Raw genomic sequence first — 15285 nt, 5'->3', positions numbered from 1 at the left:
TGCTCACTTTCTTTACAGAAATGTATTTTTTTTAAAAAGATCTTATTTATTTATTTGACACAGAGAGACACAGCGAGAGAGGGAACACAAGCAGGGGGAGTGGGAGAGGGAGAAGCAGGCTTCCCGCGGAGCAGGGAGCCCAATGTGGGGCTCAATCCCAGGACCCTGGGATCATGACCTGAGCTGAAGGTAGATGCCTAACGACTGAGCCACCCAGGCGCCGCTACATAAATGTATTTTTAAACTGTTTAAGAGTAAATTGTAGATACCATGCTCCTTTAACCCCAAATACCTCGTTAATGTATTTCCTATAAATAAGAATATTCTGTTACTTAACTCCAATATAGTTATTTTTTTTAAAGATTTTATTTATTTATTTCACAGAGAGAGACACAGCAAGAGAGGGAACACAAGCAGAGGGAGTGGGAGAGGGAGAAGCAGGCTTCCCGCTGAGCAGGGAGCCAGATGCGGGACTCGATCCCAGGACCCTGGGATCATGACCTGAGCCGAAGGCAGATGCTTAACAACTGAGCCACCCAGGCGCCTTTCCAATATAGTTATTAAAATGAGGAAATTTAACATGGTTTCAGAACTATGATAAAATTCAGTTATATTCAAATTTCTGCATTTCTCTTAATAATATCTTTTGTAGTGGGGACCTCCCATCCCCCACCCCAACCCTAGGTTTAGACTCAGTCCAGGTTTACACATTTAGATTTTTCTTTAACCTTTTTTTTAAATCAATTTCTTTTAGAGAAAGAGGGAGAGAGGTAGAGCAGGTGGGGGGAGGGGCAAAGGGAGAGAGAGAGAGAATCCTCAAGCAGACTCCCTGCTGAGTGCAGAGCAGCCATGGGGCTCAATCCCAGGAGCCTGAGAGCATGACCTGAGCCAGAACCAAGGGTTGGCTGCCTAACCTACTGAGCCACCCAGGCACCCTTAGATTTTTCTTTAACCTGAAAAAATTCCTCAGCCTGCCAATCTATCTATCTATTTATTTATTTATGTGAGAGAGTGGGCACACATGCAAGCTCAGGAGTTGGTCTGGGGGAGGGCAGAGGAGAGAGAATCTAAATCAGACACTGAGTGTGGAGCCCCATGTGGGACTCAATCTTAACGACCCTATCGTGATCTGAGCCGAAGTCAGATGTTTAACTGACTGAGCCACCCAGGCCCCCCTCCTCAGCCTTTTCTTATGGGAGTGTGTGTGGGTCTTTCATGACCTTAAAAGTTATGCAGAATACATACTAATTTGTGGAATGTTCCTCAGTTTGTCTTTGTCTCATGTTTTCTCACAGTTAATATGATTTTTAATGACTGTTGTGATTTATAATAAGAAATACATATTTACTCTTAGTCCCATTCTTGTAGTTTCATAGTGATGACAGCAATAGATTTGTCTTCTGTTGTGTTGATGAGGCGACTTTTAGAACACACTTAAGGTTAGGAGCTGGTTGCCAGGAGAATCAACCATGTGATTAGAGGGCTGGAACTTTCAGTCTTACCCTCCTGGCTGGAGGCTGAGTCAGTCATGTCTATGTAATGAGGCCTCCATTAAAACCCAAAAGGATAGAATTCACAGAGCTTCTAGGTTGGTGAACATGTAGAGATGTGGGAAGAGCGGCATATCTAGAGAGGGCATAGCAGCTCAGCAGTACTTTTCCCTTTCCTTGCCCTATGCATCTCTTCCATCTAACTGACTGTTCCTGAGTTGTACCCTTCTATAATAAACCAGTAATCTAGTAAGTAGAATGTTTCTCTGAGTTCTTTGAGCTATTCTAGCAAATTAATCAAATCCAAGGAAGGGGTCACTGGGACCTCCTATCTATGATCTGTCAGTCAGAAGCACAGGTAACAACCTGGTCTTGCAGATGACATGGGGAGGGGTGGGGATAGAGGCAGTCTTTTGGGACCAAGTCCTTAACTTACAGTATTTGATGCTATCTCCAGGTAGGTAGCGTCAGAATTGAGTTGAATATTAAGATGCCCAACTGGTGTTGGAGAATTGTTTGTTGGTGTGAGGGAAAACCATATGCTGGAACTGGGTATAAGATTGTAATGACTTTGTGGTGTCCTTGTAGTATATGATTGTACTATACTTTAATCACTTATATTAAACTTTTATGGTTTCCAATGTTTTGCTCTTAAAAATTAGCAGTGTGAGGCCTGGGCAAAATGTGTGAAGGGGAAAGGGAGAAACATGCTTCCAGTTGTTGAATAGGTAAGTCAGAGGAATAAAAGGCATAGGAAATATAGTCAGTGATACTGTAATAGTGTATGGTGACAGATGGTAGCTACACTTGAGGTGAGCACAGCATAATGTATAAACTTGTCAAATCACTGTGTTGTACATCTGAAATTAATGTAACTGTGTATCAACTATATTCATACAGTTTTTAATTAAAATAATAAAATCAGCACTGTGATGATCATCTTAATATCTCAAGGCTTTGCCCACATGCCTAATTATCTCCTTAGAATAAATTCTAGATTTACTTGTTTATTTATTATTATTCTAGATTCCAATTCTAGAAATGGAATTGGTGAGTTGAAGGGGGGACTCATATTTAAGGTTTGTTTTTATACTGCCTGCTATCTCTACTGACAATGTTCAGCAGTATATAAAAATGTTTGCATGAGGGGGTGCCTGGGTGGCTCAGTGGTTAAGCGTCTGCCTTCAGCTCAAGTCATGGTCCCAGAGTCCTGGGATCAAGCCCCGCATCAGGCTCCCTGCTCCGAGGGAAGCCTGCTTCTCCCTCTACCACTCCCCCTGCTGTGTTCCGTCACTCACTGTGTCTCTGTCAAATAAATAAATAAATAAAATCTTTAAAAAAAAAAAAAGATAATTCAATGGGAAAAGAACAATCTTTTAAAAAAAATATTTGCATGAATCTCTGCTAATTTAGGATTCATTTATTAAAGTCAATACTATAACATCATAAAGAGGACGTTTAATGTCATAAAGTAGTACACTTTTTCTAATCACAAGGGGTATTTTATAAAATTGTGGGAAACTTCTCAGGTACCAAAATAGATCCTACAGAAATTGATATGATGATTTAAACCAGCTAAGAATAACAATAACATGGTAATACAAGAGGATAGTCTTAAGGGTATTTTCCAGCAACTTTCCTTTAAAAAGAATTTTATGTTAAAATATAGCATTAATATGGGGTTTTTTTTACCTTTTTAAATGAAAAAATGAAAAGTGGAAACCAGAGAATTCTGTTATTCCCACTTATGAAAAACATACTGCTGTTACAAAAATTTTCAAATATATGGAATAGTTACAAAACTGTAGACATTACTTTATACATCTAATTTACTTTGCTGTGTATCACCTGAGACTAAGGACATTATCCTAAAGAGAATAATTTATTCTACCAAATAAAACTAAATACTATTTCCTTAATATCTTGTACTCCAGTATTTTTTCAAATTTTCATCAGATGTCCCTAGAATTTCTTAAAATGTTTTTTATGGAAGAGCATCAAGTCAAGGGTTCATGTGTCACATTTGGTTGTTTAATCTCTTAATCTGTGTTTATTCACATAAATTTATTTTATTTAGTGATAAATAAGTTTATTCCATTCTCTCAAGATAGAAATGGTAGAGAAAAATTAGTTTTGAAGATCCTGAAGTGAATCATTACTAGAGACGTATGTTTTGTTTCAAAATATTGGTCATGTGCCTTCAACCTCAAAACTGTATATACATTAATTAATAACTTTGTTTTATAGGTTCACATCAGGTTTATTTTTATTTTTTAATTTGAGTCATTCTATTTATTTTTTCTTTTAGGAATACTTTTAGTTGGACCACCAGGGACAGGGAAGACACTTCTTGCTCGAGCTGTGGCTGGAGAAGCTGATGTTCCTTTTTATTATGCTTCTGGATCAGAATTTGATGAAATGTTTGTGGGTGTGGGAGCCAGCCGTATCAGAAATCTATTTAGTATGTTTTAATGTATCTTTCATATAATAACGAAATTTTGTTAATTTAAGGGAAAGAGGGCTTCTTACCCTTTATTTGCTACTTGATTATTTGATAGCTGACCTAGCCATTGTGGGGTTTTGGTTTTAGGTAATTTAATGTGTGAGCTAAAACAGAACTGTACTTTTTCCCCAAATAGAAGAGGTAGAAGTGTTAGATGAGGTTGGGGCCTGTTGAAAAGCTGGGTTTTTGTTGTTGTTGTCCTTTTTATCTTATTCATCAATTCGATAGTATGTAATTAAAGAATAATTAGCCTCCAATCTGATTGCATATGGTTTGTACAGTGAAAGAATGAATACTCAGTTGTTTTTATTATATATCATTTTCTATGGTACAGTTTTTTTTCCCAAGGCTACTGTTCTTGTATCAGTTCTAAAGGAAAAAAAGATCTCCTTTTGTGTATTTTCTCCTTAATGAATGTCTTCTGTTGGCTTTTGACAGTCTTACAGGTTTTTAATACTTACATGATTTTGTTCAAAAAGCATTGATTTCATTAAACTTATTTGAATCTTTTCTCTTTTCCTAGGGGAAGCAAAAGCAAATGCTCCCTGTGTTATATTTATTGATGAATTAGATTCTGTTGGTGGGAAGCGAATTGAGTCTCCAATGCACCCATATTCAAGGCAGACTATAAATCAACTTCTTGCTGAAATGGATGGGTAATTGAATCTTCCTCTGTCTTTGGGATATGGTGATATATTTGGTAACATTCAAGAAATAGCGGGGTGTCTGGCTGGCTCAGTCAGCGGAGCATGCAGCTCTTGATCTCATAGTTGGGTGTTTGAGCCCCACATGGGGTATAGAGATTTCTAGAAAGAAAGAAATAGAAAAAAATGTAGGCAACAGAGTAGTCCCTGTGGAAGAAGTCAAGACAAGCTGCATTCTCTGTATTGTGTTCTTTCCATTACTAATGGGGTGATTGACATATCAGCTCTTCTTAATTGGTGATCTCTATACCTTTTTTCATTAATTGTATGATGACAGGAAAGTGATGATTCCAGTTGAGAATACTAGTCTGTTTGGAGATGTAAAGAGTGTATGCTGGTTCCTACACAATTTGTGACTAGGTATTAGTGTTGTAGTAGATTAAAAGTTTGCATCAGTTTTTGTAATACAAAGAGCAAGATGTGGGGTTGCTTTGAAAGAAGGAAAAACTTCTTAAAACCATATAAGACATTTTGGAACCAAACAGGAAGTCTAGGAGCAAATAATTTGAATTGGTAAACTTGAGAATAATTTTTCACAAATGAGTCAGGTACCCAAGTCTTTTCTGTCAGGTCATGTCTTCCTAAGTAGAACAAATACTGTGAAGGCATATAATCAGAGATGACTTTGTGATTTATTATTAGCAGTTTTATTGAAGTGTACTGGCCTAATAACATTTGTTCCTTTTAAAAAATAATAGAGATGTCTTATCACTTTAGGTATAAAAAAGATCAGTCCCTCTTCTTTGCTGTTACTAAGTTTAATGATAAACAGTTTTGTGTAGAGCATTTCTATATGTGTACTTTTTTAATTTTCAGTGAAATGTTACTTTTTTTCTTTTTTAATAGTTTTAAACCCAATGAAGGAGTTATCATAATAGGAGCCACAAACTTCCCAGAGGCATTAGATAAGTACGTATTAAAAGACTTTTGACAAGTACTGATGCATACTGAACCATGGATGAACTTTAAAAGAGAAAGAAGCTCATCACAAAATATCACATATGATTCTTTTCATATGCAATGTCCAGAATAAACAAATCGGTGGCAACAGAAAGTAGATTAGTGGTTGCCAGAGGGTGGGAAGAATGGAGAGTTGGTGGTGCGTGACTGTTGGTGGCTGTGGGGTTTCTTTTGGGGTGGGGGAATAAAAATATTCTTGAGTTAGATTGTTGATAATTGCGCAACTCTGAATATATTAAAAACCACTGGATTATCTACTTGAGATTCTGTGATATGTGATTTAAATTTCAGTAAAGTCGTTAAAAGAAACTTCTGACAACTTTATATCACAGAATTTGGGGATGGTGGAGAGCATTTTTAAAATAAAATTTATTATAGTTTTTAAAATTTTTGATTTTATCATAGAAGTTACTCATATTTTAATTTGATCTAATAGTTTTATCTTTGCCTAAGTCTGTAGTTTAACATTCTATACTTAGAGCAGTTGTGATAGGAAGCTATCACAGTGTAGCTCTCATAATGGACTGCTCTAGAATTATTTTTTCTTGAGTGACTGGCTTGCATGTTTTTGTTTATGAGGGTTGTGTATTACCTCTCTCTATCAGCCTTTGTTCTGCCTTCTGGTTATTGAAACTGTTACTTAAGTCATGTTTTACAAGGAGTTATCTGAATATTTATGTTCAAAACTCCAGTCTAGAGTGGAAATAGGTGATGGGGATTAGGGAGTGCACCTGTCATGATGAGCACTGGGTGATGTGTGGAATTGTTGAATTACTATAATGTATACCTGAAACTAATATAGCACTGTATATTAGCTGTCCTGGAATTAAAATAAAACCCAAAACTCCAGTCTAACCTCTGGTTGCCATTATCCTTCCATCTTGACTTTAAGAGTGTCAGTCCTATTTAATTTGACCTTCAGCATACTCAGATTATTAATTTATATTTTCTTCTTATATTCTCCCTTTAGTGCCTTAATACGTCCTGGTCGTTTTGACATGCAGGTTACAGTTCCAAGACCAGATGTAAAAGGTCGAACAGAAATTTTGAAATGGTATCTCAATAAAATAAAGTTTGATCAGTGTAAGTCTGATTCCAATAATAAACTTTATTATTATCTCTATAAAATGGTAATATTTCATTCTGCCGTTTGTGGTTCTTACTTGACAAATGTCTCAAAAGACCAGTTTTTTATATGTCCTTTTTTTTTTTTTTAAAGATTTTATTTATTTGACAGACACAGTGAGAGAGGGAACACAAGCAGGAGGAGTGGGAGAGGGAGAAGCAAGCTTCCCACAGAGCAGGGAGCTGGATGTGGGGCTTAGTCTCAGGATCCTGGCATCATGACCTGAGCTGAAGGCAGATGCTTAACAACTGAGCCACCCAGGCGCCCCTTATATGTCCTTTTTAAAAAGTTTCTATCTTGGGGTACCTGGGTGGCTCAGTCTGTTAAGCAGCTGCCTTTGGCTCAGGTTGTAATCCCAGGGTTCTGGGATTGAGCCCTGAATAGGATTTTCTGCTCAGCATTTTGTAAATGTACATTTTATAAATGTACATATACTACTTATGTATAAAGTATTTCAAGATGAAATTCAGAAAACAAAATGTCTTTTTTTTTAAAAAAGATTTTATTTATTTGTTGGACAGAGATAGCAAGAGCAGGAACACAAGCAGGGGTAGTGGGAGAGGGAGAAGCAGGCCTCCCGCCGAGGAGGGAATCCAATGCGGGGCTCAATCCCAGGACCCTGGGATCATGACCTGAGCCAAAGGCAGACACTTAACTGAGCCACCCAGGTGCCACAATAAACTGTTGTCTGAGTATACATTTTCAGTTTGTGCTTAGGCTAGTAACAGTTTAGGTTATAATTTGAAGGTTTATAAATCAAGTCTGGCAACTCTGAATTTCTTTGGTTTTTTGTTTGTTTTTTTTTTTTCCACAAAGTTCTTTTAAGAACTACTGTGATTTGTCCCAGTGGTAGTTTTAATGATATATTTAATGGCAATTTTGGCTTTTTCCTTTAGAAAAGTAAGTTTATTTTGTAGTTACAGTGAAATAAATATTTTAAGTTCTAGTTCAGGATAGCTGTTTTCTTTTTTCTTTTGGAATGCGAGTTGTTTGTGAAGAGTTGTTTTGGAATTTTAATATTGTATTTGTCTATGTAGCTGTTGATCCAGAAATTATAGCTCGAGGTACTGTTGGCTTTTCTGGAGCAGAGTTGGAGAATCTTGTGAACCAGGCTGCATTAAAGGCAGCTGTTGATGGAAAAGAAATGGTTACCATGAAGGAACTAGAGTTTTCCAAAGATAAAATTCTAATGGGTAGGTTTTCTCTCCCCTTTTTTCTTTTTCCCTTACACTGTTCATTATGTTAGAGAATAAATTCTTTTTGAGAAAAAGTTTATAAAAAAGAAAGGTACAGGAGCAAGAAAATACATACTCAAAAATAGCCACACAATTGGGCCTCTTACAGAACAAAATAGAGTTTATATGATTATACTCTTTGGGGGCAGGGGGTGCCCATGTGTTTCCTCTTGTCTGATATTGCTGATAAAAGAATAATTTTACTAATTTTCAGTATTTGATTTTAAATCTTGAATTGGCTTCAGAACAGGTTAGTTATGACATTTCTTCTTTAAATTTATTTTCTGTAAATAGAATTAAACTTTCCTTGTTGATAGTAGGGAGTAAGATGACAGCTCTTATGATTTTGGTTGTCATTTGTCAAGTTATTGTGGTTTAAAATATTTGTTAATGATATTAAGTCATGTCACTCTAAGAGTTACTTAGAGGCTAGTGGGTTTCATTCATCTAAATATACTTTCCTTACGGAATAATTTTATTCAGTTAAATTTTTATCCTTAGGACCTGAACGCAGAAGCGTGGAAATTGATAACAAAAACAAAACCATCACAGCATATCATGAATCTGGTCATGCTATTATTGCATATTACACTAAAGATGCAATGCCTATCAACAAAGCTACAATCATGCCACGAGGGCCAACACTTGGACATGTAAGTATCTTATAGTTTTTTTTCTTTTCTTTCAAGTAACACTCTCCAAAAACTTATGTAGGAAATTATTGATGAAAATAATTAAAAAGAAAATTCAACTAATTCCTAAGTTTGTGGAGAACTTTCTTCTTTAACATTCTGAACCATTGTGAAATCAGAGATACTGGTGAAACATCTGCTAATAAAGAATGCTAATATTTCAAATATTATATATTTATATTATGAAATTTAAATCTGGAATGACAACAAAGTATCATTCTTAAATATGTAATTGCTCTTTTCCCTCCACAAAGAAACTATGTCACTGGTTCCATAGTTATTCTAAGATTTTTCTTATTGAGTACAAGTTTCATTTTCATACCTTTCTAATGATAGACATTTTAAGCATTTTTGTGCTTAACGTATAAGTCCATCCTCTTGCAGTATCATATACCTATTACATATAAAATGAATTTTTGCTTTATAAAGAATTTTTCTTATTTTGTATATTGCCAGTTTTGTCATTAGTTGCCTGAGACCATCTCTACTAAATGTTTTTGAACTGTCAGCATCATGATATTAAGTACTATAGCAAGAGCCAAGTGATTATTCTGATTATTAATATAGGTATTTCAAACTGTGTCTGAAGTTTTTCTTTGTTTTCAATTGTCTAGGTGTCCCTGTTGCCTGAGAATGACAGATGGAATGAAACTAGAGCTCAGTTGCTTGCACAGATGGATGTTAGTATGGGAGGAAGAGTAGCTGAGGAGCTTATATTTGGAACTGACCATATCACAACAGGTTAGCTGTAAAGAATGGCTTTAGTTCAAATTGTGCTTGCTGATTTAAAAATACTTTAAAAAATTGAGTTCTATGTATATTTTTTAATTTTAGGTGCTTCCAGTGATTTTGATAATGCAACTAAAATAGCAAAACGGATGGTTACCAAATTTGGAATGAGTGAAAAGGTAATAGTTAATTTTAACCCTTCCTCATGTATCAAATGATGATTTGCCAAGTGTCTGTTTATGAGAGAGGGTTGTTTTTTGTTTTTTTTTTAAGTTTTATTTATTTGAGAGAGAGCGAGTGAGACAGAGAGAAAGCACAAGACGGGGGAGGGTCAGAGGGAGCAGGGAACCCGATGCAGGACTTGAGTCCCAGGACTCCGGGACCATGACCTGAGCCGAAGGCAGTTGCTTTAACCAACTGAGCCACCCAGGCGCCCTGTGAGAGAGGGTTCTCATTATAAATTGTCAACATTTACTTTCCACCCGTCTCATTTCAAGTAGATTTGTCACAGCTTATTCTAAACTAAACTGTTTTTGTTTTTTGAGTAATAACATATAGTATTCACTTTCCATTCTAGCCGCTTGGACAATAACAGTATTTCATGAGTTAAGCAAATGATAAGATATTCTATTTTCTATTCTTATGACAAAACACCTATTTGCTGAGCTTGCTTTACCCTTTCCACATATTTCACTCCTGCATTATCACTGTGGCTTCATGAATCATTTCTAATACACTACATTGTGGATTTCTGGATTTGGAATAGCTGCAAAGGTTTTCTAAGAAGGTACTCAGAACCATACTTACTACATTTTTTCTCTTGTATTTTTAATTTTAGTCTTATACTTTCAGAAGAATGATGAAATTTCTTTGCCCTCAAGGGTGTTTTTATATTGAATTTCTTCCTTGTCCCCATGATGTTTCCTTAAGTATAGGATAGTACTTCCTCTGTTACATTTATTAGTGGTTTAGGGTTTTTCTGTTCAATTTCTTTTGTTTGTTTTAGCTTGGAGTTATGACCTACAGTGATACTGGGAAACTGAGTCCAGAAACTCAATCTGCTATTGAACAAGAAATTAGAATCCTTCTAAGGGTAATGATCATATTTTTCTATGCTTATTTGTCTAGTCATAATGTGCCTTAATAGTTAGGTACTACCAGAAGATAATGGTTATCCCCTGTTTAGAAATGTCACTACGTATAATAAAGAGAATAAGTGCACCATTGAAACTATGATTTCAATTTGTTGTTTGGGAGCCTCTGGTCATAGACTGAATCTTTATTTTATTCTGGCTATAGGCTAGGAACAGTTAATATCAGTAATTATAAATATTCTACTTCAGCTGTAAAACCATAGAGTTGTTAGAATAGGGGTATTGATTATTTTGAGTCTTTATTGGTTTTTCACTCTGACATATATTTTATTCAACAAATATTATTTGCTTTGTGCCTAGCTGCATGCGTGTGCTGAGAATGAAGCACAAAGTTCTTTGAAAACAAGTCTTTTTGATTGCAGTGTGCAGTACAGAATATGTGAGCATAGACTCAGTGAGATCAGTAGGTACTGTAGAGTCTCCTCATTGTACAGCAGATGCTTGGATTAGGGCAGTGAGTGTAGAAATTGAGAAAATGAATGCGTTCAAGAGATACTGATACAGTGGAATCAAAATGCCTTTTTGATGTTTGGGTGAGAGAGCAGCTAAATTAAATACAAAGCTGTTTCTGCCTCATGCAGCTGTATAGTTGTGTGTGTCTTTTACTGAGAAAACACTGATGATGGCCTAAGGTGGGGAAGTATGTAGATAATGAACTGAGTTTTATACATATTGAATTTGAGGTGTCTTTTTTTTTTTTAATTTTGTTTATTTGAGAGAGAGAACGAGAGAGCGAGCATGAGTGGAGTGGGTGAGGGGCAGAGGGAGAAGCAGACTGCCTGCTGAGCAGGGATTCTGACGTGGGGTTTGATCTCTGGACTCCGGGATCATGACCTGAGCTGAAGGGCAGACGCTTAACCGAGCCACCCAGGTGCTCCTGAATTTGAGGTGTCCTAGTGAAGATTTCAAGTTGAGGGAGCTACGTGGACCTGGTGCTTAGTGCAGAGGTTCGATATGTGCATTCCATTTGGATGTGCATGGAGGCAGGTCTTGGAATGGAAATGACTGAGCTAAATTCCAAAAAGTCTAGTGAATGAAAACTGTAGTTAGGGTAGTAGATTGCAAAATCAAGGATGTTGAATAAGGCTACAGTCAGATGGTGTAAACTTCAAAGGACTCATGGTTTATGGAAGAGGGTAGCATAGTAATGGTCTGTCAGTGGTGAGGGGAACAAAGAGCTCACCTCTTTACCCTGAAATGTCTGGGATAAGAGTGAATCATTAGCTGCCACTTGAGGGCTTAGGAATCTCCCCCAGGGAGGGCGAGGTTTTGATTAACTTAAGGGGGTAGAAAATGGTTTAAAGTCATTAAGTATATGAAAAGTCTATATAATGGAAAGGTTTAGAAGGTGTTTCAGAAGAGGAATTCTCTCTGCCTTCCCTGAATCTTCATTCTCTTTCCTTTACTATTTATGTTGAGTAAATTATCTATACTCTAGTATTCTTAGGGCATTGGAAATACTTTCTTTGCTCTAGTACTTTTCTTAAATGTTAAGATTGGGAAGGCAGTAGGTACTCTTTCTGCTAGATGGCACACTTACATTGTTATTAAGGGAAATGATGACTAGCTAGTACACATTTTAGGTTCAAATGTTTATGAAACTTAAAAATATGAAAACCTTATCGTAGTCTTTCATGTTACAATGTAAGGGTTTCATTCCAGTGAAGTTTTTAAAGTTAATACTAATTCATCCTTGGATATTAGTTTCAATATTCCATGACATATTTATAATATTTTATGTTTTTTTTTAATTTGATGATTTCACTTGACCATAACGGTTTTGTTCAGAATGTCTAATGATGTTTATTTTTTAATAATTGTGTCATGTTTATATGACTTATGCTTCTTGATGTTGGTAAACTCATTTTACAGTGGTATAGTTGTCACAGACTGACAGAGTTGTTACCAAATAAGACAATAGAAAAGTAGATCTTTTCTGTGAATAAATTGCTGAAATCTCACAAGGCAAAAGGAGCAAACCTCCCTTTCCTTTTTAACATGTGTATTGAATAGAGAAACAGATTTCTTTGTTCACAATTTAAAATGCAGATGAGTATAATACATACTTTTATATCTTTAAGTAGCTCCCTAAGTAATCCTCATTTATCAATGTGATAGATTTTGAGGTTAAAAATAGAACCTTTGCAAATACGAAACTTATCTTTGAGAACCAAGCTTGCCCTATCTATCTATCTCTATCTATCTATCTATCTATCTATCTATCTATCTATCTATCTATCTATCTATCTGTCTGTCTGTCTGTCTGTCTGTCAAGTAGGCTCCATACCCAGCATGGAGCCCAATGCTTTTATCTTTTATAAGTAGAAATGAATATATTTCATATTTTTTAAGGCATATACATTTTTTTTTCTTATTGTTTTTGCTTCTCCTAAGTTTTCTGCCTCTTAGATACCTGCTTTTTTCATTTCAGGACTCATATGAACGAGCGAAACATATCTTGAAGACTCATGCAAAAGAGCATAAGAATCTAGCAGAAGCTTTACTAACCTATGAGACTTTGGATGCCAAAGAGATTCAAATTGTTCTTGAGGGAAAGAAATTGGAAGTGAGATGATAACTCTTAAAATGGATGCATTGCTGGTTTTACTGCAAGAATATATAAGTAGCATTTCAGTAGTCTCTTTTTGCAATGCTTTTCTCCCATTCTTGCCTTGGTGTCACTCAAGGGTGTGAAACACTTTGTCTCTCTTTTGTCATGTTTAATCTAATTTTGGTTATTCTCCTGATGACACCTATTGCAAATTATCAACCCATAGTAAATATGTTAAAGAAAATAAAGAACTATTAGGATTGGAAACAGCTTGTTTGAGAAATGTCAATAAGTTATTCATTTGAAAATAAGTAGTGATTTTATGGTTGGTTCCTCTATTAGATGTGAATAAAAATTGTGCCTTTAGCTCTTGGGAAGTATTTTTACTTGGCAAAGTAAAATTGTTGAAGGATTGTCTTTGTTTTTAGATAGTACCTTTTATCTTTGATAAAGATATGCTGCCATTTGGCTGTCAGTGAACCATATTTCTATATAGGTCAGTGGAAACTTCATTAAGATGCACTTAATTATGCTCCAGATTGTCCGTATATAAAATAGTTCTTTTTGTTTTTGTCTAAGAGTAGAGAATTGTAAATGTACAGATATAATCAGAATTTACATGATTATAACCTTTTAGAAATGCAGCTTGCATTTTCATGGTCTTTTTTTTTCTTTTAAACATCATTATCATTCTTACTAATGAAATTTATTTCAGAGCTGCAAGTATTTTGTTAAATAAAAAGTGAGTCACTTCAAAATCTAAATAACTATAATTACGCTTGGTATTAAAAGAAAAATTAACCCAAAATCTCAGTCCCTTCAAAGTGAACTTTGAATTACCCTATGTTAGAAATGTAAAGTCATGTTTGCTTTTCATTTGGATTTAGTGAATATGAATATGTTGTTACTGGATTTACAGATGACTTTATTTAACTCAATAGAAAAATTATTTTAGAGCTCATTGTATTGGTTTTACAACCAAATTATATTCTTGAAGTGATTTTATTAAAATTACCTACAGTTTTCTAATAACTTTTAAGCTGTATATGGTCTTCATTGAAGAAGTTAATAGAGGGAGTTTGCTATACAATATCCTTGCCTCTTTTTTTTTTTTTTGTAATTTTAAATTTTGATCTAATTTCAAACTTACAGAAATGTTACTGGAATAATACAAGGAACTCCCATATACCTTTGGTCCACATTCATCATCCCATTTTTTAATTGCCCACCTCCCTTTCACCTTTCTCTTCTCCTTCCCTCTCCCTCTCCCCTTCCTTACTTCTCCCTGTATGTATATATGTCTTTGTGTGTATGCATGTTTTTATTTTTCTTGGATAGACTTCTAGGATTGAAATTCCTGGGTCATGTAATAATTTTCTGTTTACCTTTTAAAGAACCTGATGAGCTGCATCATTCTCTACATCTTCTACAGTATATTCTTATAGTCTATCTTTTTGATAAAGTCATTCTAGTGTGAATGAAATAATATCTCATGGATTAACATATATTTATCTACACTAGTGATATCCTCTCCTGTTTTATTGGCTATTTGTATATTTTCTTTGGAGAAGTGTCCATTCAGACCACCCTCCCTGTCACTTTTGGGTTATTTGTCTTATTATGTGTTGTAAGAGATCATTTATTCTGAATACAAGTCCTTTATCAATCTTTTTTTTTAATCCAGTCTTTTATCCAGTCCAGCAATCTCTGTTGAGTGGAGTGTTTAGTTAATTCAAATTTAGTATTGATATACTTGTTTCTACACCTCTCATTTTGCTTTTTGTTTCCTTTTCTTTCTTTTTTTTTTTTTGGTCATATCTAAAGAGATCCTTCTGTTCCTCCTTTTTTGAGTTACATCTTGGTGGTTAATCGAGGTATGACCTTGTGCATCCTATCAGTCTACTTTACTTCTGGTCAAATGTAGGAACTTTGTTTCAATATATCTCATTTTCTTCTCTGTGCTCTTAGTGTCATATGTTAGATCTGTGCATGTTACAGCAACTCAACAATACAGTGGCATAACTCGTGCTTTGTATAATCTTATTTCCTCAGTCTTTCTCTGGGAATATCTTTTATTTTGCCTTTTTTTTTTTTAAGAATCATTTTGCTGGATATAGAATACATAGTTGATTTTTTTTTCT

General features: G+C 35.2%; 1 protein-coding gene across 1 annotated transcript; it reads left to right on the top strand.

Annotated features, from left to right (window-relative positions):
- The first annotated feature begins 3789 nt into the window (after positions 1 to 3789).
- Positions 3790 to 14176, top strand: YME1L1 (YME1 like 1 ATPase). The gene is made up of 10 exons (XM_035721909.1): positions 3790 to 3951; positions 4517 to 4649; positions 5544 to 5606; positions 6628 to 6740; positions 7821 to 7976; positions 8520 to 8671; positions 9325 to 9451; positions 9545 to 9618; positions 10446 to 10532; positions 13025 to 14176. The coding sequence occupies exons 1-10, from the start codon at positions 3909 to 3911 to the stop codon at positions 13166 to 13168; spliced, it is 1092 nt and encodes a 363-aa protein (XP_035577802.1). The 5' UTR covers positions 3790 to 3908; the 3' UTR covers positions 13169 to 14176.
- The last annotated feature ends 1109 nt before the right edge of the window (positions 14177 to 15285 follow it).

The sequence above is a fragment of the Zalophus californianus genome, chromosome 9 (genome assembly GCF_009762305.2).
Source record: "Zalophus californianus isolate mZalCal1 chromosome 9, mZalCal1.pri.v2, whole genome shotgun sequence".
Taxonomy (NCBI): domain Eukaryota; kingdom Metazoa; phylum Chordata; class Mammalia; order Carnivora; family Otariidae; genus Zalophus; species Zalophus californianus.
This window is presented reverse-complemented; position numbering and strand designations above follow the sequence as displayed.